Genomic DNA, 26,664 nt, shown 5'->3' with positions numbered 1-26,664 from the left:
TTCCATTTTCTTATATGTAGTAGTCAGAAAATTCAGATTACCAAAGTCAGATTCCTTGCTGATACTAAAATTTTAAAAGTAGCTCCCAGAGATCGTGCTGTAGACCAGATGCCGTGACACATCTCACTAGATATCCATCTAAGATGTCCTGACCTCAGTATCAGTCTTACCATACTACAGCATTTCAGTGAAAAAGCCATCAGGGTTAGAAAATTCAGCTGGATACTTGTCCAATGCTCTCTCCATTGATTTCTCACACAGTATCAAGATAAGCACAAGGCCTCTTTTGTTATCTCTATGGTGGTAAATAACTGGATCCAGCAAATCTAAACAGAAAAACGCAGTCTAGGATTATTTGCTCCTTAAGTATCAGAGAATCTCCTACCTTAAGAGGAAAATTGTCCTTAAATTGCCATGAGAGCTTTGTCTGCTAAGACTCAAATGAGAACCTCCTGATCCAAAGAAAGGACTTCCTAACAAGTTCTCCATAATTCTAACAATAATAATACAAATATTTTGTATAAAACTTCAAGGTTTTCTCATCTTTCCTTTTGTGAAGAATTTTGGAGTGATAATGGTGAAAATGCCAACAAAGATAAATATAAACTGAAAATTCAATTGTATTCCTGGAGGGTACAGAAGGAAATGCAGCCTCCCCAGCCATAATGTGTTTATGTAAACATTATGCCAGGAGTTGTGTCTCTGTCAGAGAAATGAAAGCAGTTCCAGAATTGGCATTCTTAACACCAAAGCATCCAAAAGCTATACAAAAAAAAGCATTTTAATAGCTTTTAAATCCAATTTGTGTTTTTTTGGTGGTGATTTTTCTGAATGTTTTAAGAGATAATGGATTATTTTAAGAGACAATAGTGAATAGAAGTATTTGTTATACTCAAGACATCTAGTAGTAAATGACACTTTTACTTCAACAAAAATCTACAAATACACATTTTTCCTTTCCAATCATACTACTGAAACCAGACACACTTCCACTGCACTACTTTAGTATTTTCTCTTACAGTTCTCATAGAAAGTGACTGAATTCTTTAGTCTTAATAACTGAATTTTAAGAATAACATGGAAAATTATGAGCAACAAAGAGTGAATAGAATTATGATCTTAATAAAAAAACATCACTAAACCAAGCCTACAAATAGCAGAAATATCCTTTATTACTTTTTGAACAAATACACAAATTTCTATTTTACAGCTACGGTACCTTCAACAGTTTCATTGTCAGATTCCATTTTCTGCTTCCTGCATTCTCCCCTTCTCTTGATTCAAAACCATCCCTTTAACACATCATTCCTAATTAGATGATTAGTGCTTGGAAGGGCAGGAGATAAGTCATTTGCATAATTTAATCATAAAAAGAAGTTAAAGATACAGATTTTGCTGTTCGTTTGTACAATTATCTTCACCGGCCTGGGGGGCTGAGATTAATGTGATTAAACAGTATTTCTGCAAACAGGCAATTGTGTGTCCTCTATTAAAGCAGAGCTGGAGGCAAATGAAAAATTAATTTTAGAAGACAATCAATTTTATTCTACATGACTGTAATAAATAACAGCCCATCTGCACACAAGTCATTAGGCCCTGGAAGGCTACACGTGTCACAAAGTCTAAATGACATACAAGGCCGAGTTTTCCACCAAAAACGAATGAGTAATAAATGGTCCACCAACTGCCACTTCAATTCACAAAATGTATAGGATTTCCCAGAAAAAAAAAACAGGTTGATGTGAAGATGGCTAACCACTGATGGTGATCTAAGCTCATGCAGCATTCAGGAATGCAGGTATTTGCTGGTTCACCATCCACGCTTCTGCTCTCAGATTGAGGAAGTTCAGATGTTTCCATGCACATCAGTGAAGAGCTGTATACTTCACAACATTTGTGTTTTGTGAGACTGTTACTGCTTTGAAACACAGAATTGGTAGGCCTTAAAGAAAACTGAAGCTTCTTAGATAACCATTAAAAAACATATTTATTCCTGCTAAAATAAATTTTCAAGAACAGTTATTTTATAAGGAAATTGAACTGATAACACAACAACCTACATTTTTAGTACATTTCTAGTACTACAGTGTTAGTTAAATTTATGTATGATTTAAAACTTATATAATTTACTAGTATATAATTTAACATCTCACTTTTCATTACTACTGTAGCACAGAGATTCTATGTTGAGTTAAAAATTAAACAAATACTTAAACTGAAAAGGAAAAGTATCATTTAAATTAAGAACCATTCATGACATAGTTTGAGTCTCATCAGATTTATGATTTCCTTAATATCCATTATTTTCCTGCTGAAGGTAACCTGCTTGTAATCGTTCCTTCACTATCTTAAAATATTTGTTTTCCTTTGATAAGCAGTCCATTTTGCCATAAAAACTTGAATTCATAATTTGCTGAGGATGTGTTGTAGACTGCCTCCAAAGACAGCAAATCTCCTGACCGTCATCCAGCCAGCCATTTGCAAGTTGGCTTTCCACTCACATTTTTAATACTCTCTCAGCCTTTATATTCCCGTAAGTACTATAGCTATGAAATTCACATTAGAAAGCTTCAAGTAAATTGTTAGAAAAGAAAAAGACAAGTTTCTTCAATAGCAAAGGAAATGCTTTCTCTCTGAACACAGCTACTCTACAGAAGATATTTTATATCAATCATCACCGTCTTAACATTTTCCATGAAAAAAAATAATCAAAGCTCCTATATAAGTTTGCATTAACATCCAGTTATCAGCAGGCCCATATTCTTGGCAACAGTTCACCAGGTAATGGCATCGTGTGTTTATTGAGTCCTGCTACCTCTCACCAATGCAGTGCCTTTCATCAGAAGAATTCAAGTATACAGAAATTCTTTACCTGAATGTTCTGGGGTTCCATCAGCACTGTGTGTGTTTGTATGAGTGTATGGACTTAAAGAGAAATTAACATCCATCTAAATATAACATTCCCAACATATGCAGGGGTTATTAGTGAACATCAAAGCTTAATTAATTATCCCACTGCAAAAAGTAGAAGAATGAACATCAGCATCGAAAAAATACTGCCAGCCTCCCAATAGATATCCAAAGGTTAAACTCAGTAGATATGGATAAGTGACAGAATACACGCAGCAACAGAATCAGCAATATATTCAGTATATTATCATGCATGCAATCCACAGATAATCAGATTTCCAGTGGAAACTCTTGACATGATCAAGTCATAGCCCACTGTATACACACTGCACACAGTGCACAGCTGCTTCAACCCGTTTTGATCCCCATGCCTGACCACACAGGTGCTACAGGACCAGATGGTTCAAGCACAGCAGCTGCAGCCCAGAGCTTCCAGCCCCTGGAATCCCAAATACACTGCATACACCAACTCAGGTTCTGTTCTTTCATCTCCTTGTACATCAAAAACCGACTTCTAATAGGAGTTCATGCTTTGCAATACAACCTCACTGTGAGTAGTAGAAGTGAGTAGTACAACCTCACAGAATGGTCTGTGATGTCTTCTGTTGTTCCTGTCCTAGAAAGAGAGCACATAGAGCACCCATCTCTATATAACACTAGTTATAGTATTAACAGATAACCAAGATTCCTTTTAAAGAAGTATCCACTGATCTCAGAGAATTGAGAGATGTCTGCACTGATATTAGGTCTCCAGGAAGAGGCACCAAGGGAGACAACCAGCACAAACAAGGTTTGTGTTTCCGTTATGCTGAAACTTCCTGGAGGTTAGGAGAAGCATACAAGGTGCAGCTCCCTCTGCTTAGAGATGAAATACGGAAACAAGAATAATTCAGACTCTAATACAGTACCCCATTCAAATTCAACACAGGGCTGGTTTACCCAGTCCCTAATCTAGCTGACTTAAACAGCTGGCAGGGTTGAGCATATAACTTTCTTTTAGAACCTAAATTTGGAAGAGAGAATGAGAACTTAGAGTTTATATTATCCTAAACTGAGAGTGAATTAATAAAATTAAAATCTATGGCTTTTCCTGGAAGAATTTCTTACAGAGTTTCTACCTGCATTGGAATACACAAGTGTAAGAACTCAGCTGCCCAGCTTACGCTCATCAGATCTGAACAATGCCCAAACTATGCAGAAGTCTCTCCCTTAAGACACGCCACGGCTGCAGTAGCAGACAGCAGTGCATCACTCCTTCTGCTCAGGTACAGCCCAGAGCGGGACTGCAGGATGCTGCTGTGCTCCAGGGATGTGTGCTGCAGCAGAGGGGCTGCGGGCATTATGAACTCCAACAGATCACTGAGAGCTAAGGTAAGTAACAAAGTAAGCTGTCAGCAACCATGCAGCAGGTAAAAATGATTTCTTAACAAGTGTCCTCAACTCAATGCATTTCTATATCAAGTATGTCAACTGCCTTATGAAATTCACTAAATAAAGCAACACAAACCTACAAAAAAAAAAACCCCACAAACCTACAAATACATATTTAAATGATAAACTCATGCATCAGAGATAACACAAAGCTATCTGAATTGATTACCTTAACCCTTGCTTTAGTACTGTGTGTGCTCAAGGGCAGGCAGGACGGGGCCCAGGACAGCCTGCTGTGGCTGGGGGCAGCAAGTCCAGGGCAAGGGTTGGGGCAGGCAGGGCTTTAAGGTCCCAGTCATTCTATAATTTTCTGACTGATATTCTACTGCTTTCTAATTGCCAGCATTTTGGTCACAATTACCTTGTTCTGATTTTGTGGGATAGAGGGAGTGTTGTGTTGTTTTTTTTTTAATATATATTTTAAATCTCATGAATTTGAGTTTTTCAAACTTCTGTTTTTTACTATCATCTCAATCTAGAGAGAACTGCCTTCCTCAGCATCAGATAAAGTTCAAATGCACGACGAAAGAAGAGGCAGCTCTAAGATGCACAGCAAGCAGCCTTCATCAGCCTCACAAAACACAAGTGGGAAAATGTTTCCCCAACACAGGGCCTTTCCTTATTAACTGTTATAAAAACAGTCACTCAGCTATCACAAAAGTGTGCTCGGTAAAAAACTATACTAGGTAAAAACAACTGATATGCATAAGAAAAAAAAGTTATCAATAGTATTTTAAGTGTACTGACTAGAAGTACGTTTTACATCTTTTCTTTAAACTAGCTTGATCTTCTTAATTAGCAACTCTTAAGTTACTGAAACATGTAAGTAACTGAATCTCCCTACTGGCACAACATCTGTGCTAGGAGTTTCATTACTGCCGCACCAATTTTGTATTACAAATTAAAAATACTCTTCTCTGGTAGCACTGGGGAGTAAGACAAGTCATCAGCACATGCATATAGGGTTTCAGGAAATAATTTGTGAGACACAAAGCCCAAGCTAAATGTGACATGGATGACACGTGGATTACAACTCACATTCTGCTCCAGAAAAGGCAAATGCAGTGGCACTGTCTGCACTGGCCCACCTGAAGGATGGGTCAGTAGGTCAGGGACTGTATCCATGGCTAGCAGTCCTGTACATTGCCAGCTTCAACAACTTCCATCTCACTGCCACCCCCATGCATGCTAATCAAAAGCTTTCTTCTATATCATCATGATTTCAATTCTGTAAAGTGGTTGCCCAGAAAAACTGCAGTCTCCGGCCACGGGGATATTCAACACCTGACTGAACGTGGACCTGGACAACCTGCTCTAGCTGACCCTGCTGGAGCACAGGAATTGGACTGCGCTGCCTCAGGAGGTCCCTGCCAACCTCTGCTGTTGTATGATTCTGCCAAGTCCAACGGCTTTAAATCTCTGCGTAGTTATGCTGTAAAATAACTTTGATTAGCTTATTAATAAAAGCCTTCTGCTTTAATTTCACTGTCTCTGTACAGGCTCAGAAGCAGTAGAGAAAAGCGACTCAATGTTTTGCTGACTAAAAGTAACCTGAGAGCATCCTAAGCTAAACATTATTTTGACACACTGGACAGAATAAAAATAAACATGCTGGGAATTTCATGTACTCACATGGCTATGGAAAATATTAAAAACAAAAGTAAAAACTTAGAGAAGTCACTACGGTAATTCCTACAGCCACACAAGTCTATGTGAGAAATTCAGTTTGTGTCCACAGCAAATGCAATAAAAATTAAGTTTCTAAGGTATTCTAAACTCTGGATTTTTGAAAAATTTCATACATATAGAAGGGTGTATATAGATCTAATACGGGATCTATGCAACTGATGATTTTCTATCTCTACTTACAGGGCAGCTGAATATGATATGATACAACAACCGTGATGGCAGAGGGAACAACAAGTGAAGACTATTAACAGTGAGTACAAAACAATGTGGAAAAATTGCAAAGCACTGAGATTCTTTAAAATGAAAATCAGAACCACCTCCATCCAAAGCAGCATTAGGACTTAGCGGGATTCAATCTATAAGAGAAGAAAAAAAAAAACGTAGAGATGGCATTGAAAGAGTAAGTGCAGCTTTCTGGCACGAAGAACACTTCTGCTTCTTCGTAGAGGAAATCCATAACAGCCTTATGAGCTGGTGAGATGTACCAGGCTGAGTCTCAAATAGAAAAAGTGAAAGAAAAGTGCGCTTAAAATGTAAAGTGTGACATATTTCAGTAGTTACAAACAGACTAGACTGCATATACTTTCAGACCAAACACAATAGGTAGCATCTTAATTCTAAAAGAGGTACTTTGCACTCAAAACCCCCAAAGCAGTTTTTCCTTTGATTTCCCTATTCAGTAATCAGGTATTCCATTAAAATAATCTCCTTCACAGAGATAGCATAAAGGAAAAAAAGACAAATAAAATCAGTATTACAGCAGACAACTTCAAAATTCTGTGTCTACCCTACCCTTTCTGTCACCACAGCTTGTGAAATGAATTGGAAACATTTCAAAATAGTTAAGATTTCTACCTGATTCACTGATACCACACACCGCAGAAAGCACCGGCATTAAGAAGGACAGAAAATGAGTTGAATTGCTGGAAAAAATCTGAAGAATCATATATTAAAGATCGCCTCACTGCTTACATTCACACTGTGTATTACAAAATCACTGTTCATTTCAATACCTTGGTGTCTATGGGCCAAGTACTCATACCACAACCCTAAAACTGTCAGAAGAAACCTTCAATTAATGACAGTATTAATGGAGCTTTATGTAGAATTGATAAGAGGTCGTATGCATACTAGATACCCAAGTTTTTACACATTGCTGGTAAAAAAAAAAAGTCCATTATTAAAGAATAATCCAATGAAGGCACTGTTTGTGATGGTATTATCATACTTTTCAGAATAAGCAAAAAGAGACTCCCTTCTATACAACTACTAAATACTTAGGGTTCTAACATATTGCTTCAAGCTATAATGGTTATAACTGTTAATCCAATACACCTTTTATACAAACCCATAAACACACGAGTGGAAAAATAGCACAGATGTTCATCTCTAATGCAATTTCCATTCAATTTCCTAAGTGCAGTCCCTGTGTGCAAACTAGCTTAACGTTATGTTTAGCTTGCAAATTCTTTTAATAAATAATGAATGCAATAAAACTGGTAGATCAATGGCAAGCTGAGAAATCATAAAAAAAAAGCCTTTTGTGCTCATGCTGTTGCCGATTTCAAACTTTAATCCAGCGGCAGATCGATACTACTTTTTCTTTTTAACCCATCACATAAATAGCAGCTAGACTACATGTAGGTTAAATGCTGCTACCAGATATCAATTTCCAGAAGCTTGATAAGATCATCAGACACATTTCCAATTGAACATTTTATACCTTCACGTACACACACTGCTAAATGTTACACGTTCAGACACTGAATAGGAACAAAGCCAGCATTATTCATTTCTTTTGGTTCTTACTTTTTGGGGAAGTGCAATTTTTCAGCAAGTCAATAAAGGCTCCAACATCATATATTTTAATGAGCAAAATGGGTTTAGCAGGTCAAGATGTACTGACAAGGAAATACAATCTCCCCACACTTGTTCACAACAATAAACTTCTTATGCACACGCAAACACCACAGCTGTGCTACTAGAAAGAAAGGTAATTAAACAAATTTAAATTGTACAGAATTTGGATATTGTAGCCTTCAGGGGAAATCAGTATGTCAGCTAATGGATAGGGGTGCTTCTTACAGGTCAGAGAATGGGGGAGAGAGCAAACCCTATGACTAAGTCCACGAAGAGGCAAGAAAGATCAGAAGCACACAGCCCCAAGGCACAGTTCTAATATCAAGCAGTATAAATCTAAATCACTGTGAATTACTACAAACTAACATACTTGTGTATGGTAACGCATGTTCAATCATAACAAAGTCTTGCCTTGGCTTACACCACGAGAACACGTCACAGGAGGCACTGTGCAATATACTCGTGCTTTTTCCTTTTTGCTATTCACGTAAAGAAGCACTAAAATGCTGCATTTCTATACACCTGCAGGGTTTAATTACATTGATAATTACATGAAGTTCCCGTCTACTTTCTTTTCTAAGTATTTTAACTGAAGTTTTGGGCAGTTTTATTCACGGCATCAGAAAATTCAGAATTATCACCTCTAGAACGTGCAGAGAAAAGATTAACGATTCTAATTCGGCAAGAAAAAGAGTAGGCAAAAAAATTAGTGACTGTGAAAATGCCAAATATGCCTAATTCTTTCACTGATATTTAATAGACTAAATAAAGAGTAGGAAAAAAAACGATTTTAATCATGCACATCACACCTTTGATGAGAAGGGATCAGATCCTTCCACTGTTTCTAAGCTCTCTGCCCTTGTTCCAGCCACCATGCACAGGCAGGGAAGGGAGGCTCAGCACAGCCAAACCAGAGCAGGGATCTGACAGCTGCGACTTCAGCACCTTTAGCACCAACACCTTTAGCTCTCACCTAATTCCAGTCTGCTGCCAATGAAACCAGCAAGACAGTTCTTTCAAACACCTCCGAATGCTCACTTTGGTAATTTTGCATTAATTACAAAAGTGGAAGGATACCAGTTTCTCACGCTAAGGCCGCTGCCCCATGAGCAAACATGATTTTCTAACTCACTGATTCTCAGTGCTCCTCAGTTCTAACAGAGTTCATTTCCACCTGCCCTGAAAACAACCCCCACAGGCTGTGCATCCAACAACAGCCCCAGTGTGAGAGTAATTCCCCATCCACAGAGCTGGTCACTTCTGGAAGCTTTCTAAGTATAATGCTATTGCCACACATTGATATATTGGCCAAAGAAAGGCAAATACAACAATGCCAAAGCTTAAACTCATTTGAATAAACTGTGAATTTCTATTACATATATTGTTTCCTTTATCAAACTGAAACTACTGGAGCAAGAATACCAAGAATGCCAACATAAATCTAGATCTGTTACAGCCAGTTTCTCCAATTTATTCTCAGAAGCTCTAAAGACAAAAAGTTGAAGTTCTTCTGTTCTGGAGAGATTAGGAAAAGGAACAGTCTCAGTAACTTTTAACACATTAAAAGAAAAGAAATTTGGTTTAACAAAATGATGGAAGAAAATCACAAACTACTGCTCTATCTTCCAAAGGAAGCACATACGTTTTTTAACAAACATTAAAGATAAAAGGCAATGCAACCTGTATGCAGCCTACTTGGGAAAAAATTGTCATTATTCATTGCAGAGGACTTCACACATCATGCAGTCTTTTCCAGAATTTAAAACCAATTCCACAAAGACACATCCCAGCCTCTTCTGCTGTCTGTGTTCCACAGGTTCTGCTCCAGGATAATGGGTAGCAGACTATTCAGATCAGAAACTAATGGTGACTGACAACCTCTCTAACATATTAGGCACTAAGTGGTAAAAAGAGAAAAACAACTAATATTCCTATTTTGCACAACAGATGTTGACTAAAACCACACTGAAATCTAAAAGAAAGTGTTGTTTTTTTTTAAAGAAATCCTTACTTCAGCCTGTAATCAATTTGGACACAACCATATTCTATTTATAGTAACACTTTAACATGTTCTAGTCTTATATTATTTATTTGGATCATTCCTATTACAATGAAATATTAATGCTGAGAAAGTGGTTACTCTATTAAGGAGCTATCCTATGTTTAGATTTTAATATTGATCTACACTATTTGGGCACAATTAATCATTCCATATGAAAGTGAGTTTGTGCGACTTTGTGTTAGAACACAATCAGAAGTTTAGTATCTTCCCCACAATAATGTCATGATTGAATTTATATTTTGACCTATTCCTAAAGGCAATTTAGTTATTCTAACAGAAGGGGGAAAAGGGGATACCGCCACTTTAAAAGCTTCAATCTCTTTGACATTGCTGGCAGTGTATGGGAACATTAATGCATCTGTCATGATAACAAGCTAAGAATAACATCTAGACATCAAACCGAGCAGAGAATCCATCTGAAGTGATTCATTCAGATCTGTCTCATTGATTTATTAAACACAGGGCAACATCTGCAGCCTCACAGAGCCGCTTGGCAAAATTAATGCAAGATCAATTCAAATGGAAAAAAGTGCAAAAGAGATAAATCAAAACACAATTTGCATGCAGCTCCACAATCAGGCTTATTGGGTGCAAATGCTCAATTTCCCTCCCAAAGCAAATGAGTTTAAATGTTGTTTTATCTTGGTAGAATTGTGTGATTTGAAGTGACAGTGAAGAGTTCTGCAGGTTGAAATGGTGAAAAGAAAAAGAGGAGAAGAAATGCATATTCAAAAGGTCTTTGCAAGCAACAAGAATATCATTAATACCTAATTGTTTAGCTTTTTTGTCTTTGCTACAAAAACACAGCATTTTTCAGTTGTGGAAGTCTCAGTAGAAAATTACATATGTATTATGCATATACACATGCAGGAAACATACAAATACTCCATTCTGGAGAAAAAGCATGTTACACTTCAAATGGAAAGCTCTACAGCTATGAAAAGAGAGGGGAATTTTAATCAAGGCTTCTCTAGAGTAGATACGCTTCTGTTGAAAACGTTTAAGCATTTTGGTACTTCCAAGCAAGCACAGACTTGCAGTGTGTCCAAAAAGAACCAGGGATTTTTTCCAGAAGCATCATCAATTCGCTCAGAAAGTGGAAAAATTCACTTCTGCACCTGTAACAAAACCCATGATGTTGGTGATAAGTCTTGAGAGAATGTTTTAAGTAAATCTCTCCTACAATGAAGAAAAGAGAGCAGAAATGAATCGTTTCTGATTTCAGTATGTCACCACTCCGAAAATCCACTAGTTTGGTTGAGTCTGAATGCACACTAAATATTTACTTAAGGAAAGAAGTTTATGTAATCAGATGTCCGCATTTAAAATCAATAGACACAGAAGCTCTGTGCAGTGCTACATGACGAGATCGCATTAATTATAATCCTGACATCGTTCTCCTAATAAAAGACAGAGTACTGCTGACTCTAGCGGAGCTTTTAATAGACAACACAACCGGACTCATTTTCTCATAAAATACCTGTATTTGCTGCTTACATTAATTTTTAAGGGCTTTTATTATTTCTGAATAGACAAAGTAACACAAACTATTAGCTGAACTGGACACTGAATCATAAAAAAAAGTACTAGAATGCTCCCCAGAAAGCAGCATTTCATCTCACACACTGCTCTTCTTACAAAGCAACAGACCAGGACTGCCCTTTTTCTGTAGGAAACGGTCATTAAATATGAAAGCCCTGAAGAAAACATCATGGTTACACTCGTGTTATATTGATACTTATGGACTGATGTATTGACATCATAGAAGCGTCCTCGACGCAGTTGTAAATTTTGTGATAAAACCACAGTATAGTTTTCTGCTTTACATAAACCTTGTTCTTTGCTGCTAAAATTAAGCCCTTGCTCCTTCATTTCAGTGATCTTTGAAGATATTCCAAGCAAGTTACTGAATTTCATAATGATGCTGCATTCACCACATGCTTGAAGATACTACTTGCAGTGAAAGGAATGGTTTCATTTTACAAACCTTGCTCCCAAATTCGGTTACACGACACGCCTTAATGGCAATCAAAGATGAGCACGTTTTGGTTACACAGGTGAAATTAATATGCATACTTTTTTAAAAAGTACAAAAGGTCAAAGATATTTGTGTTCCAAGTACGTAAAACTCCTTCCATACATCCAACACACGAAAACTTATGGCTTAAACATACACTTCCCTCAGGCAAGCTCAAGTTAGAAAAAGGAACAGAATAGATTAAGCAGAATTCCTCTTCTTTCAATTATGTATTGTTTGCATTTCAACTAAAAGTTAACTAAAGTTCATAGTATTGTAAGAAGTGTTGATTTCTAGTAGTCAGCTAACATAGAAGACAACGACAACCAACGTTTCTCATTGCTTTTTCAGACAGTTTTAAAGTTCATGTCCTAGTGTTCAAACTACATATACATTTCTGTGAATTTAAAAAAGCAGATATTACAAAAGCAATGAAAAATATTCTCATTTATAAGCAATTCCTGAGTCATGCAGAAAAACAATACATATCTAAGAGTTTCTTTCCTAAAGGGTGACATTTTTGCAAGACTGGAGCTCCCACATCCAGAATCCAGCACTGCTCACACAGCTGCCTGCAGCCCTATCCCATGTGTCAGTTTGGTACCAGGCACTGCAGCGATGCCCCACTCAGCTCCCAACAAATGAGAAATCAGATCACACGTATTCAGATATTGGCATCCAGCTTCTCTACCAAGAAATCTGTGCTGTTGAGGAAAAAGCTCTGTAAATAAAGTGACAAGCTAGGCATTCAATTAGCGTGACAGAACACCATTAACGTCGTTAAGTTACAATACTTGAGAAAAGTTTCCTACGCGCTGATAACATTTATCATGCACTGCATCTGAGACCGCGAGAGCAGCAACACCTTGCTATCCGTACGTCAAGCCAGCGGTGTTCTTTAGCGATATATAAGCAAAGGCTGAGAGATGTTTTAATAAGCGAGGAGTATTTCAGGCAACGAAGAGGATCAGCTGCTCCTGAGGAGGTAGAAACAGAGACAAGCCCGAAGCGGCCCTGGCCCCGCACGAGGCTGCACAGCCGCCGCGCATCCCACAGCCCCCAACCCCCTGCCCGGCGCCGCTCCGCCTTTCCCTACCGCCGCCACAGGTCGCGGCCAAAGGAAAGGCAAAGTCGCGAACCGACGCCTTTCGAGCATCCCGCACTTCAGCACTTCTTCATCCCCAACCACGGGCTGTAAGGGAGCAGACACCGGCACGCATCTAAGGGATCGCCAAACGGGACCCCGCGTTCTTTCAATGAAAACTTTGGCAGGGTCACTGAAACGAAACGGCGTGTTTCTTTAGCTGCCAACTTCCACGCCAGCCGAGTTTCGGAGCCGCCTCCGCACGGAGCGGCCCTGAGGAGCACCGCCCGCAGCGCCGTCCCGAGCAGCCGCCGGGGCCGCGCGGACAGCGAAGCCACAGGGGCCATAAGAGCCACAGGGGCCATAAGAGCCACAGGGGCCATAAGAGCCACAGGGGCCATAAGAGCCACAGGGGCCATAAGAGCCACAGGGGCCATAAGAGCCACAGGACGGCGGCCGTGATGTCAGCGCGGCGCTCGGTCCCCGCGGGCACTGCGCGCACGGCGGCACGGGGCCCCGGCACCCAGCACGGGCAGCGCCGAGGGACCGGCTGCGAGCGTCTCCCGGGCGCGACAGAACTCGCAACAACAGACATCCCGGCGCGGCGGTCCGTCCAGCTTCGGCTCGCGGAGGGAAAAAAGCGGCTTGGGCCGCAAGCAGCGCGAACTTCACCCGGCGGCCGCAGTCCTCCGACACGGCGACGCGCGCTGAGAGCGCAGAAGCGAAGTTGCCGAAGAAATGCGCCCCGCGAGAGCGCCGAGAGCCGCGGAGCTCCGGGCACCTCCGGCACACGGAGCGCGGCCGCGGCGCACGGAGCAGCCGGCGCTCCCACGCGGCCCCGCCGGGCTGCGGTGCGCGGCGATGGCGGGGGCTCGGGAGCAACAGTTTGGGTCCGGGCCGCTCCGGACGCGGCGCGCCGCCGCCCCTCGGCCAGCGCCGCGAGCCGAAACTTTCAGCGCCACGAGGAATAACGGAGGAAAGTCGGAACCGAAAGGAAGAGCCGGCAAAGCGGGCGCGGAAAGCGCCGGCCGCCCGTCCGCGGGAGAGAGAAGTCGGAAGGCGGCCGCGCCGCCCCCCGGGCCGCTCCGCCGCGCTCCCCCCGCCCGCCCCGCGCGGACCCCTCAGCCCTCGGGCGGAGCAGAGCCGCGCGGCGCTCACCTGGCGTTGGTGCAGTCGTTGTACAAAGTTTCGAAGTCCTTCCTGGTGATGAGCTTGCAGCGGTTGACGCCGGGCTGGATGGCGCCCAGCCCGCGCAGGATGCGGACCTGCTCCACCGTGCAGACCACGGGCGATATATCCAGCCGCTTCAGCTTGGTGTACACCGTGTGCAGCCCTCCCACCAGGTGCTTGAGGAAGAGGTCGAAGACCTGCGGCAGACAGATCAGCTCCTGCCCCTCCACGAGGAACGAGGCCACCTTCACCCCGTGCAGGTCGACCATCTTACACTCGTTGCCGCCGCCGCCGCTCGCGCCGGTCCCGCCGCCGCCCGCGGAGAGGAAACTGTTGACGAGGCTGTTGGTGAGGCGCGGGGACTCCGCGGGGCTGGAGTACAGCGGGTCCGCCCGGAACAAGCCGGCCGAGCCCCCCGCGCCGCCGCCGCTGGAAGTTGCGGCGATGACGGGCGGCGCGGAGACAGCCATGGCCAGCCCGGCTCCCGCAGCCCCGCGCACTCTCGCCGCGCTGTTTGCGGTACTACTAAAAACAGCGCCGCGCGCGCGCCCGCCCTCCCACACGCAGCGCCCGCCGCCAGCCGCGCTCCCAGACCCCTCCCCAGCGCCGCCGGGGGGAAGAGCGACGGCGCCCTCCAGCCAATGAGCCCCGCCCGCCTTCGGGCCGAGCGCCGCCATTGGCGGCCCGGCGGAGGGGCGGGGCGGGGCAGCGCCGGCCGCAGCACCTGGGCCGCGGGGTGTGAGGCGCGGGGCGGCGCTGCCGGGGGGAGGCGGGGCGGCGGCGGTGCGAGGGGAGCCCGGGGGTCGCGTCCCGCTGCGGGGCGTGCGGACGCTCCTTCGCTGTCCGCCGTAGCTCGGAAAGTCTCGCGAAGTCTCACGTGTAACTTACTGAAGTTCCGAGCATCCGGCGCGGCATCGTGGTTCAGCTGCAAGGACCGGGCTGCTCCTCGCGCCTGGGGCGGCACGTGCGGCGCTCCGCCTGCGCAGCCGCGGCCCGGAGCTGGGCGGGCCGCGCTGTGCGGGAGCGGTACGAGGAAAACCCACAGAGCTTCGTGTGTCCCTCAGGAGAGCTGAGTGAGCGAGTGAGTGCACACGAAGGATGGTCAGAAAAAATGCACGTGGAGCTGTTGAGTCTGACGCACCCAGGCACAGCCAACACAACTGACTGGGTTGTTAATTTCCTTTGCTTTTCTAACTCTAGCTTTATTGACTTCTTTTTCCAGCCCTGTCCTTTTCTCCCTTTGTATGAGCATCCTTACTTCCTGTTCATTTGCACATTTTTTTCACTCTTCTGTTACCTTCTTTCTTACTCTGCGAACTTCTCCAATTCTTTAATTTCTTTGGCTTCTCCTGCAGCACTCAGTAAGCAAAGCAAACAAAAGGGCACCAACGAAACATGTAGGTCACAAAATCATAGAATCACAGAATGGCCTGGGTTGAAAAGGACCATGATGCCCATGTAGTTTCAAACCCCTGGCACAGGCAGGGTCGCCAGCCACCAGACCAGGCTGCCCAGAGCCGCATCCAGCCTGGATGCCATGGGAGCATTTCTGCTGCTTCCCCGGTTGCACTGCTCATATGAGCCATCTTTCTGTTAAGCTTGCCTAGCTAGCCACTTTCTCTATACAATCGAACATTTTTGTTTTATGAGAAATCCCATTTGAGATGAGGAGAGATGACTGTATGGTAATTAAGTTGGTGTATTTGTTAATTCACGTCCCCCTGGAAGAACCCCACTTTCAGTTATGTCTTTTACAAAGAGTGGCCATCCCTTTTAGGCTGCTGACGAGGGCAGAATCATCACATAACCTGGCGTGAACTGAATATCTTTCAATGAGAATAATCATCTTTCTAGGATGAGAGCCTTATATTGGAAGCTCTGAGGCACGGGGGCTAAGAAGTTAGCAAAAAGTTTTGTGCAGTTGAGCCCTGAACTCGTCTTGAGATTTTTATATGTTAGAATTGATACAATATTAAGTAACCAACTTTAAATATAAACTTTTGGGGTTAATTTACAGGACATAATTGCTATTGGGAGATTTAATAAATCAGATTGAAGAATTTCTCATTGGCTTTGCCCTCTTACAGATTTTTTTTTTTTTTTACTTTGAGATTAATGTGACAATCAAATTCTACTGTGAGAATTCTTTTTCCTTTTTGACTTTAATGTCTTCCATAAGCTAAACATATTTCTAAGTAAGACTGAATTTTTGCAAGGCCAGAGGAAGCCTTGCGCATCAGCACCCCGCAAGTTGGACTGGCGTGAAGCAATATAAAATCATAAAGGCTGTAGTAAAAACAGTACCCTTGAGAGGTGACTATCCATGGAGAGCAGAACTGCTCTTAAACTAAGGAAATGCTCAAGGTTTGAGAATTAATACCAGGCAGCTGCCCAGTTCAGCCATGCATATAGAAATCAACACTATCGATGAATATTTTTATTTGCCTGTAATTTTATTACTGACAAGGCAAAGTTACCAAAGCCTTACAATCACACAGTAATATCTTGTCATTTATCAAGTATCCAGATGGTTTATTTGAATAGAGTCCAGCAGTATGCAATTTGAATGTAAGTTTCCCTATAGCTTAAACAAGCATTTTAGAAAATTTATTTGAAATTAAAGTTTCAATATTGTTAATTTTAGACTGGCATGCAAAATAGATTTTTTTTTTTTTTAACACCGTCAGTCATTGAGATATTACTGTATTATATATTGGTGACATGTAAAAACTGGCCATGTACCTATGGCAAAATATCAAAGAAAGATTCTATTTGCTTGGTTTTGCTTTACTGATCACTTCGTATGCCTGGTTGGTGTGAAATGTGAAAGAGATCTTTTCTGATGCTACAGAATAGAGGAAAGCCCAGGTCATTTCACTTAGGGCCAGTCAACAGCTTTCCGTAACCTGCTTACAGACAGCTGGCATGAACGTGGCTGCTGGCTCACAGGGATCCTACAGCTAAAATGGGGGGTGACACAACTGACTAGAAGGGGACAATGATTAAAAAAAGACAGCTTGAAAAGTAAAATAATAAGGAATTAATAAATAATAATTTTGTTTCTACAAGACTGGAAAGATCAGTAATGAAGTTTGTGTTGTATCTCAGTTTACTGTAGTTAAACACGAGGCAGGTTAATTAAAAAAAAAGAGATTAATTCCAAAGAGTTTGTTATGTAAAGATATATGGAGAATTTCTTTCTTTTTTTTTTAGTGGGAATGATTTTTTTTTTTTTTTTTTTTGGTAGCCTTGGTACAGCATGTCCAGTGTGAGCGCATTATGGGAGAACACGTTCGTTTTTGTGGAGATCTTGGAACTCTTCCCTGTACTTAGAGGTTTCTGAGGGGTAAATGTGAACACAGATTTATGAGGGTCAGAGGCAACTGTGGGCTCTAAATGAAGAAGGAAAAAATAACTGAAAGATTTATTTACAATTCTCCCTAAGCATAATGAAATGAAACACCATTTTTCTGAATTCCAGCCTGACTGGAATCACAGTGACGACAGTGCTTCCCTAGTCCTTAGCAGAAAAGTTACTCAGGCTGATCCAAAGCACTCTCTGACTTAATGTCATGACCGTGTGAGCAACTGATACAGCTAATGCTGAGTACAGCCTTAAAAAGGAAGATAAAAGTTGGGCCTTTTTTTTTTGTTTGTTGTTTGTTTTTGAAGATTAGTGTTAATGCTTTGGTTTTCAAGGGAAAGTGTAACCAGGATCACGTTAACAAATGTAGACCACTGATGTGAGAAAATGAAGAGATTGAAAATCGTGTATCTTCTTATTACCCACCTTTTTCTAAATGCTCCAGCACTTGGTACTTGTGTTCAATTTACTTCAAAACTTTCTTGAAATGTCAGTTGTTAGAAGTGTGGATTAAAACTTCCCACCTAAACATCAAGGATCTTAAATAAAATGGATGAATCCAAGTGTCTAAGTATCAATAGAAGAATGATCCTTTCCCTTCTTTAATCAAATGTATTGTATTAATGTGTGCATAATGCAAAATCAATAAATAATGAATTACCACTGATTGTAATTGAATGTTTTCATAATTTTATTGTCAGCCATGATAAATAATCAGTACATTTATACTGCATTAAATTAATTAGTGTGTCATTTCTATTACATACATCAGCAGTGAAGTAATGCAGTGACATCTGTTTCTAATGTTTAAAAGATGTGATATTCCTTATTAAGTAAAAGGAAGAGTTATTAGAGGTATTTCCTGTGATTGGCAGTTATACTGGTAGACTGAAAGAGACTGAATAAAGGAACATGCACTTCTGGCAAATGCTGCATTTCAACCCTCTAATGGTAGACAGTAACAATGAGTGGGGTGAATTTTCTTTATTCAGGCTTTTAAAAAATCCTGCCCATCTTGTTATAGGAAGTAAGAGTGGGTTTTCTCTCCCTTATAAGATAAGATTCTAACATCCAGTAATTAATCACACATCTGGATTCATTTCTATATTTTTTTCTGCCTCATTCCTCTGTGTTTTGGCAGTTACTTTCTTATTTGGCCTTTTGGGTCTGCATCTTTGCTTGGAAATTGTACTAATTTGGCATATCTTGGCACCTTGCTACTCACACTGATGTACATTACCTGCAAAGGAAAGAGAAAACTGGATGGATGTTGCAAACATGAGAATTGAAAAATGAAAGATTGGAATATGAGAAATAGAGTAAATGGAAAGGTACATGTGGAAGATAGAGATGAATCACACTGTGTCAGGGTGTGATTCAGAGAAACTATCCTCAGTTGGTTAATCATCTGGAAGAAGGATGATGTGAAGTAAAATACACTGAGAAACAACTATAGACTACAATGTAAGCCTGGGATTCTTAATTAACTCTGTCTTTTCCAAAACACTTTATGGACATTCTCAATGTTTCTGTACCATTGCATCATCTTTGAAGAGAACAGTTAGAAAGCCTAATGTTAGGGCTTGTCTTGTCCTTTGTTCTTCATCCATAAACCCATTTCTAATTTTTCATACTATTAATGTACATAATAATATTTAAGGGTAATTAAAACAATTCAAAATTATTTTTTTCAGTGCAAGTCTGACAAACTGCTTTCAGCTGGAGCGTCTAATCAGAAATCACTGACTACCTTTTGATCTTACTAAGTAGGACCTCTTTACATGTTTGGGAGTTTAGAGCAACTGTGTGCATACAGCAATTTGTCCAGGAGTTGCTGTGTGTACAGTAAGCTCTAGTCTTGCTATGGTCTGCCTTTCTGGGCATGACTGATGTCAGGCTAGCTCACAGTGTTTATACGTTTAGAACTCAGAATGCTCCAACACAGTGTTCCAGCAGTGTGTGAGCCTGTAGGCTTGCTCAACAGTAGTTGTGTAGTTGATTGTCTGCTCTTGAGACAATCCTCAATAGACACAGTTTTCGAGGCAACTGCTCCAGGTCACAGAGTCTGCACTGAACTCAGCAGTTCAAGCTATACTTGACACATGAAAGATTTGACCGTTTACAGTAGGAACTTGAGAAAATCAAAGCACAAAGATACTTGCTCAAGCAAGGTCCTGTTTACTCTTTCTATTCATTAAAATGTCACCTTTTATATCTGAAGAGATGTGCCCTTTTTGCTTAGGTATTTACTTCTTGTCTAAGTGTAAATGCTGCTCTCCATGAAAGCAAGCAGTATATTTGTTGTGGAAAAATGGGAGTAGTACTTTAAAATCATTCAACTGAAATAAATAAAAGACACAGTTGTTGTTAACGACTTGCTACTTCAATCTGGGTTTTGATTCTTGTTGAGGAAAGAAGACGGTAAAATGGCAAAGCCAGGACCTTTAGTATAATGAAGCTGCATTACACGAGATACAATCATCATTAAAATTCAATATTGTTAGTATTTTCTTCAGGAAGAAAAATTAATGCCATTAGATGTATACTGAAGTTAAAACACACTTTGTAACAAACTGTGAACGCAATCATATGTAGTTGGGTATTTTTAGTAAGCCATTATACCTGAATACTCATTAATGTCCCCAGAAGAACAAGATTAACCTCATCTCTCATTCTCTATGCTCACAGGTCAGCTAAAGAAAGCAGTTTTCCTGCAGTCTTTTAAAGGATCTCAACCCTAATCTGAAGGCACCACCATCTAGTGGGATAAGAAGGTATTTGATTTTTCTTTACATTTTTTGGCATTATTAAACACGGACATTGGATTCTGTTTAAGCAACAATACAGAGGTTTTTTGGTGTTTATTTAAACAAATAAGGCTCATGTGGACTTTTCATTAATTCTCTTATCTTCTGCCTAACAGCAAAGTATTTTCCAATAAAAACCTTAAGAACTATTTCCATGAAAATGGGTTTTCATAAACATAATTTTATCATTGAGAAAATAACTTATGGTTAGCCAGACTCAATCAGAAGTGTAATTGATTTATTGAATAAATATTTTTAGTGTTTTATTGAATCTACTTTGTGGAAATCCAATTGGCAGAATTATTAATAATGTTAAGGTAATTATCTTGAGCTCATCTTAGTAAAGATATGTAGTTGCAGTTTTCTATTCAGCCATTAAATATGCCGCAGTGGTTCTAAGTGTACTCTGACCATTAAGTCCCATCAAGAACAAATTTCAAAAGTGAATGCAAAGCATCCATTTTATCTTTGCTCTAAGAGTGACCATTTATTGTACTTTGCCTGTACTGATATATGGACTGCTACCTGACTTTGTTTTTTTTTTATGCACTTAACAACTGGAAAGGATAATGACAGGGATTTTTTATGGGGGAGGGCAAAACATAGAGATGAGCAGTGTATATTCATTTGTTTGTTTTTTTTCCCAGAGAGTGCATGCATCTGCAGCTGTTATCCTAAGATGCCTCCTTGTGTTCAGGTCTCATTGATCTTGTTACAGCATTTCACACATACAGAGATAATTGATTTACATCACTTGAGACTACATATTCTTTACTAGCATGAGAAAAACATTAATAAGTTATTGTGTTTAAAAATTCTGTATATATTTCAATATTTTTGACTAAAACATTAATGAAGTAACAAACAATTAAGTTACTTCACAGCATAGATAACATATAGGTATTCAAAAATTGGGCCTGCTTCTGTTTCAAGGAATTTAAATGTATTTTTTCTACTGATACTTCTTGGCTTTCCATAAGTAATAGAACTCTTGTTGATGGAAATTGGCATCAGTGTGTATTCTGCTTTGTACCAAATTTTAGTTTGCTATCTTTAAAAACACTACATTTCTTCTGGTAGCATCAATCAGTGTTGCCAGTTCTTACTAAATCAAATTGAAGTTTTGAGTAGAAGTCAGTGGAACTTGTCTGGACTAATTGTGTTGGTAAATGCCAGTTTTACCCTTTGGTCAGTAAAACGCAAGCATGAGAAGGTTAGAAACATTTCATTTAGAATGCAAATTAACAGCATTATAAATACCTTCATTTAGATTACGGAATACCATCTGTGGTTGATAAAGTTCAGGATGTTGTAGCTTCTGGTTCTTCTTTAGCAAAACTGTTTAATACCTTTTTAGAAGGTGTATAAAGCAGACGTTTAAATTAAGGCCAGTAATCTGTAGGCCTATCAATTCCTGAGTTGCAAATAAGTAGAACTATTTAAAATCCTATATCTGGTTAAGCAGTCCAGGCTCAGGTAGAATGTTATTGTTTCAGAATATTTTAAGAGGAATTTCATGTGCCACTGCTCAGTATCTGTGTACCAGTTTTTCTGTAAATATGCATGAACGTATGCAATACTTCTTAATTTGACTTCTTTTGAAACATCTTTCCACCTTTTAAAAAGATTACAATAGCTTCCATGAAAAGTTGAGATTGAAAAAAGCAAATGAAAACCCATAGGCACTAAAGCACAAAACAGAAAAGAATTGCACTGACATGTGAAATGTGTTAAAATTCTTCTTTGAATCAGTCATTTAGACATACAAAGATAATGATGATGATTATGATGACAATAATTATAATCAACTGAAATTTAAATTCATCCATTTTCTTCTATGCAAATACCAATTATATTTCTTTTCTTTAAAATGAATGTGACCATTTTAAGTAGTTATTCTTGCAAATCTTCCTAATAATCTGCCTCAACATTTACAACTACATAGCGTTCTTCTGAACTGGGGGAAAAATTCTGGCTCTTCCAGCTTAAACTGACGGGTCAATAAATGGGTCTATGTAAGCTATATAGAATTAATATTCATACAGCACTTTCAGAATCTGAAGACGTATTACCTGTTCAAACAGACTGAGGCAGTGTCACTCAGAAGGTGCTCAGTAGGTACAAAAGCAGAGAGTGAACATCATATTCTCCTTAGTTCTGCTTTAGAGTTTCTGAGTCATTGCAGGTGCACACCAGAATTAAAGAAGTGTAATGGCTGAAAGTCTTCCTTTCCCTAGAGAGTCTGTGATGGAAAACTGCTCTGAGAGGTGCGGTTGTATTTCTAGAAATAGTAAGAAGTTGGGCAACAATTGGAAATTCTGCTATTGTGAAAATCACCTTATCAGAGGGCTATTATGTTATTGAATGATGTGTGATGTAACCATTTTCTAGGACTGACAACCACCAAGCTTACATCTTATCTCCAAAAAGATGATGCTAAGACTAAAAGGATAAAAATGGCTTCTAATTAGTGCAACTTAATGTGATTTGTTACCTTCCACCCTCATTTTTTACTCTGTATACAGCCAGATTTGACCACCTATTGTTCTAGTTTTACACACCATCACTCTATTTATAGGAACACCTGAACTAGATAACATGCTTGTCATGGCCATGGTGTGGAAAAGTGTGTTTCAAATGTATTGGAATGCTCAGTTGCATTCTCTCTGAAGAGAGATTAAAATGCAAACATCCTATAAAAATCACTAAATACTTTAATATTGCTGACCCGCAAAATGTTTATAGTATAAACATTATTTTCCTAGACACACAGAGTTTAATTAAAGTTTCAGAAGTGCAACGTGGATGTCTTATTTTCTGCACAAAAAAGCCAGCAGTAACGTGAAGCGTGTACTGTGTTTGGATTAATGAAAAGTAGATGTTAAATAATAAGTGTTCTTTCTAACAATCTGTCAAAGAAAAATAAATACTTTTCTCCTTTCTGTGAGACAAGCTGTGTGTAATTTAATTTAAGATTTTGTTAAAATCTCAGTGAACCACTATAGCTACTCTTTGCTTCTAAAATCCTAAGCAGGGTCTTATAAATTAAAAAAAAGCAAACAAAAAACCTTTGATTGTGATGTTGAGAGAGAAAGGCTTACTAAGGAAATGCTTACTAAGGAAGCATTTCCTGTGTGTGACTTTAGAAAATGTACTTAACTAAAAATAAGAGGTGATCACACACATTCCCGTTTCTTACAAGCAAGACTGACAGCTGTGAAGCTCACAGCATTCTAGTCACACTCCATTAAATAGTAAAAAAAAAAAAAAAAAAAAAAAAAAAATCTCCCCAAATCACCTTCCTACAATTGACAGCTATTTTCTCATGTTCTTTCAGAGGAAAATAGAATAAGAGGGTCTGGCAGCTCCTCTTGGCTGTCTGTACCCACAGATACATTAGTAAGTTTTCACCGCTGCAGCTGTAAAGCCTGAACTAAATCTCTGCTCTTGCTGTAGAGCAGTAAGTGCTGCACCAGCAGACCCAACACATCTCAACTAACGCAAATTCAACCTCAAGCACCGATTTATAAAGTTAAAAAAAAAAAAGAATTTTTTAAAGGGAAGATTACGTTTGCTTCATTACATTTATTCATGTTTCCATCATTTCATAGTTGCTACAGCTTAGTTCAGTTTTTTTACTTCCTCCTATAACATAGCTCACTGTTACTCATTCCTAACTTGTAGGTGTCTCTTGGATATAGTTTCGTGTTTGAGTCCTTAGCAATAAGTATGTCTTCACAGGAATCCAAGCCTGCAAGAACTCATTTCATCTGAGGCCTTTATAGTCTTTTGTTTATGGTTTCTCTGGTGAAGTCTAGGTAAAAATACTGCATATGAGACACATCAATTCACTTAGCTTTATGGACTACTTTAAGCCCTTTAATTATATGGTAATATTTATGGTGAGTTTCCGAAGGGAGCTTTTTCAGTTTCAGAACTTAAAGTCTTGGTCTGTCTCCTTTTTTCTTTTCAGCCATGTGTCATTTATGATTTTCGAGACTAAAGAAGACTACTGTTTATTAAAAAATATATATATTCAAAGATGTTTTACTTTTTTATTCTTCTCAAATGAGGCACTTGAGCCTTGCACTCTGTGGGTTGTTGGCCCTTTTTGTTGGTGGTTTTGTTTTTGTTTTTTGCTTGACATGCCATGTTCTTCATTTCCTAGACTATTCAGTATTTGTGCATGTTTTTAAGTACGAATTTACAGTGAGATAATTATTCCTATCTGTACACGTAATGATTTTTGTTAATCAATTAGCAGGCATCATGAAGTAAGAGGCTGAATTTTCCATGGTAAAACTTGTGTCAACTGAGGAAGGAATAGTATGTCCTAATTGGCCACAAGTCTAAAGAAGTAAATAAAAGAAATATAATAAATAAAAGGAATATTTCCAGACAAAAGAGATTAGTTTTTCAGATAAATACAATCTCCATATGTGCCTGAAAAGATACATTTTTCCTAAACTCTGAGAACATATATCTGAAGATCTCATACTGTGCAATAAAAACTGCTTCAAGTAATGCTGCAAACAAAATAAGGCAGTAACTGACTACAGCTAGACACGCACATTTACTAATCTTGATTTATTACACCACTTTGTATATTCTTTGTAGGGCTATATATGCAATCAGTTTCCTTTTATCTGTTGCTTACTGGCGATTTCTGACATACCACAATTGACCAAGATTTCAGAAGTTAGAATATGCAAACAATGGAGTTGCTAGTGCAGAAAGCACCAAACTCTGCTTTTGGTAACACTGTGTTTTATAACTGCATAATTTCAATCATTCTTCTCAGTTTATATTGATGTTATTGATACCAAATTTTATTCTGACTCATTTTCAGTAGATGAGAAGAAACAGAAGGCATTGGTTCTTAAAGGAATGTTTTAAAAACACTTTAAAGCATCTTTTAGAACATATAAAGAAGCTGTAAACACATACTTGTTGCATATACAAAATGACTATTTTCTACTAGAGTTTATAATTTATTTCCTTACTAGCATAGATAAGATTCAACTGTGTGTACCTGAATACATTTTAAGTTGTTTGCTTTTTCTTATAATTTATCCAGCATTGTCACAGAATCATAGAATTGTTAGTCAGAATCTGTCTTTCAAATTGTAGAAGAATGGCTTACCTTCCACCACTTGCCAGAGATTCTGCTCAAGTTTATCCAGTGACAGGCAGGCTCTGTTACTTGAATCCTCTTCTGGAGGTTTATCACAAACTTGCTTGCTTCACTGATTTTCTCCAGCTCTCCTTCAATATTCTTCCTAGTTCTCTCCTGTATTCTTTTTCAAGCTGACCGCTCTGTTTTCTAAATTGTAATCATGGCCCAGAACCTATAAAGGTTGCAATGAAATGACTGAAAAACTTTGACGTTTTAAGTCCCTGTGACTTGGTTTCCCACATGGAACCGGCTGTGTGCTTGTTAGTAGAAAAAGTGATCACATATTGAAGGAACTAAAATTTCTTAGCTTTGATTTCAGTAGTGCTTTTTCTTTGATTTCAAGCACATATATGCTGTAGTGCCTGTGCTATTTCTGCAGTTAAAAAAATCTTCCAACCAACCTGGCTGATTCTGAATTGATTAGGGGATTGTTCCTATGAAAATGTAACATTTTTCCAGTTTTGCTGGAGTCATTTCAAGTTGATGATTTCTCTGTCTTATAACCTACACATTTGATGAAGAATACACAGAGTTTGGCAAATGAGAAATCTTTTTAAAGTGAGGGAAACAGTATAGCAACTCATGCCTACATAAATCATTATGATCTATGTGGCTGTGGTTAGGCAGTTTCCTTACATCTTTTGTGGTTCAACTGCCATGATGCTTAATCCTCATTAAAAATCCATAGTATTTCCAGAACACATTTTTGGCTTTTACATCAGTGTCTTTTCTACTGCTAGGCAGGAACTGACTGCTGTGCATTCCTGTTCACGCAGTGCAGTATTCCACACTTGACAATTATCTTGACATCGGCCCAGGAAAGCATTTCCCAGGTAACTGAATTTACCATTTTTTTGACCAGTTTTGAATTTGAGAGTTTTAATATGTTGAGGAGCTATTTAATTTTTCATTTTTTAGTATGATGACACAATGATGATAAGTTGCATCTTCTTTTATTCATTTGAATACTTCATGGTATAGTCTGAAATGAAACAAAACAGTTAAAAAATCATGTGCAAGCTTCTGCCACAAATACCACCATGTCAAGGTAGTCTGAAGGGCTTCTCATATGTGGCAAAGAAGGTTTCACCAGA

At 39.5% G+C, this 26,664-nt stretch overlaps 1 protein-coding gene and 1 long non-coding RNA gene across 6 annotated transcripts in view; one reads left to right on the top strand and one right to left on the bottom strand.

Annotated features, from left to right (window-relative positions):
* DACH2 (dachshund family transcription factor 2) overlaps positions 1-14,791 on the bottom strand; it is a 266,697-nt gene extending 251,906 nt beyond the window's left edge. For 2 of the 4 annotated variants that reach the window (XM_090150273.1, XM_090150274.1), the window contains exon 1: positions 14,212-14,791. In XM_090150273.1, coding sequence (XP_090006399.1) covers positions 14,212-14,693 — 482 coding nt within the window. In that variant the 5' untranslated portion in view covers positions 14,694-14,791. The remainder of the gene's footprint in view (positions 1-14,211) is intronic. The other 2 variants (XM_031594302.2, XM_031594303.2) reach the window with 1 other exon arrangement.
* A 199-nt stretch (positions 14,792-14,990) lies between these two features.
* LOC149916019 (uncharacterized) lies at positions 14,991-26,387 on the top strand. Of its 2 annotated transcripts, none has more exons than XR_016471088.1 (3): positions 14,991-15,304; positions 20,276-20,361; positions 26,311-26,387. It is a non-coding gene; the product is annotated as an uncharacterized LOC149916019 (long non-coding RNA). The 2 variants fall into 2 exon arrangements; XR_016471089.1 differs by lacking the exon at positions 26,311-26,387 and adding an exon at positions 21,042-23,422.
* Positions 26,388-26,664: the final 277 nt, after the last annotated feature.

Source organism: Phasianus colchicus, chromosome 14 (assembly GCF_987193195.1).
Source record: "Phasianus colchicus chromosome 14, bPhaCol1.hap1.1, whole genome shotgun sequence".
In the NCBI taxonomy this organism is placed as follows: domain Eukaryota; kingdom Metazoa; phylum Chordata; class Aves; order Galliformes; family Phasianidae; genus Phasianus; species Phasianus colchicus.
The sequence above is the reverse complement of the archived record's forward strand: the minus strand, read 5'-3'. Positions and strand labels throughout refer to the sequence as shown.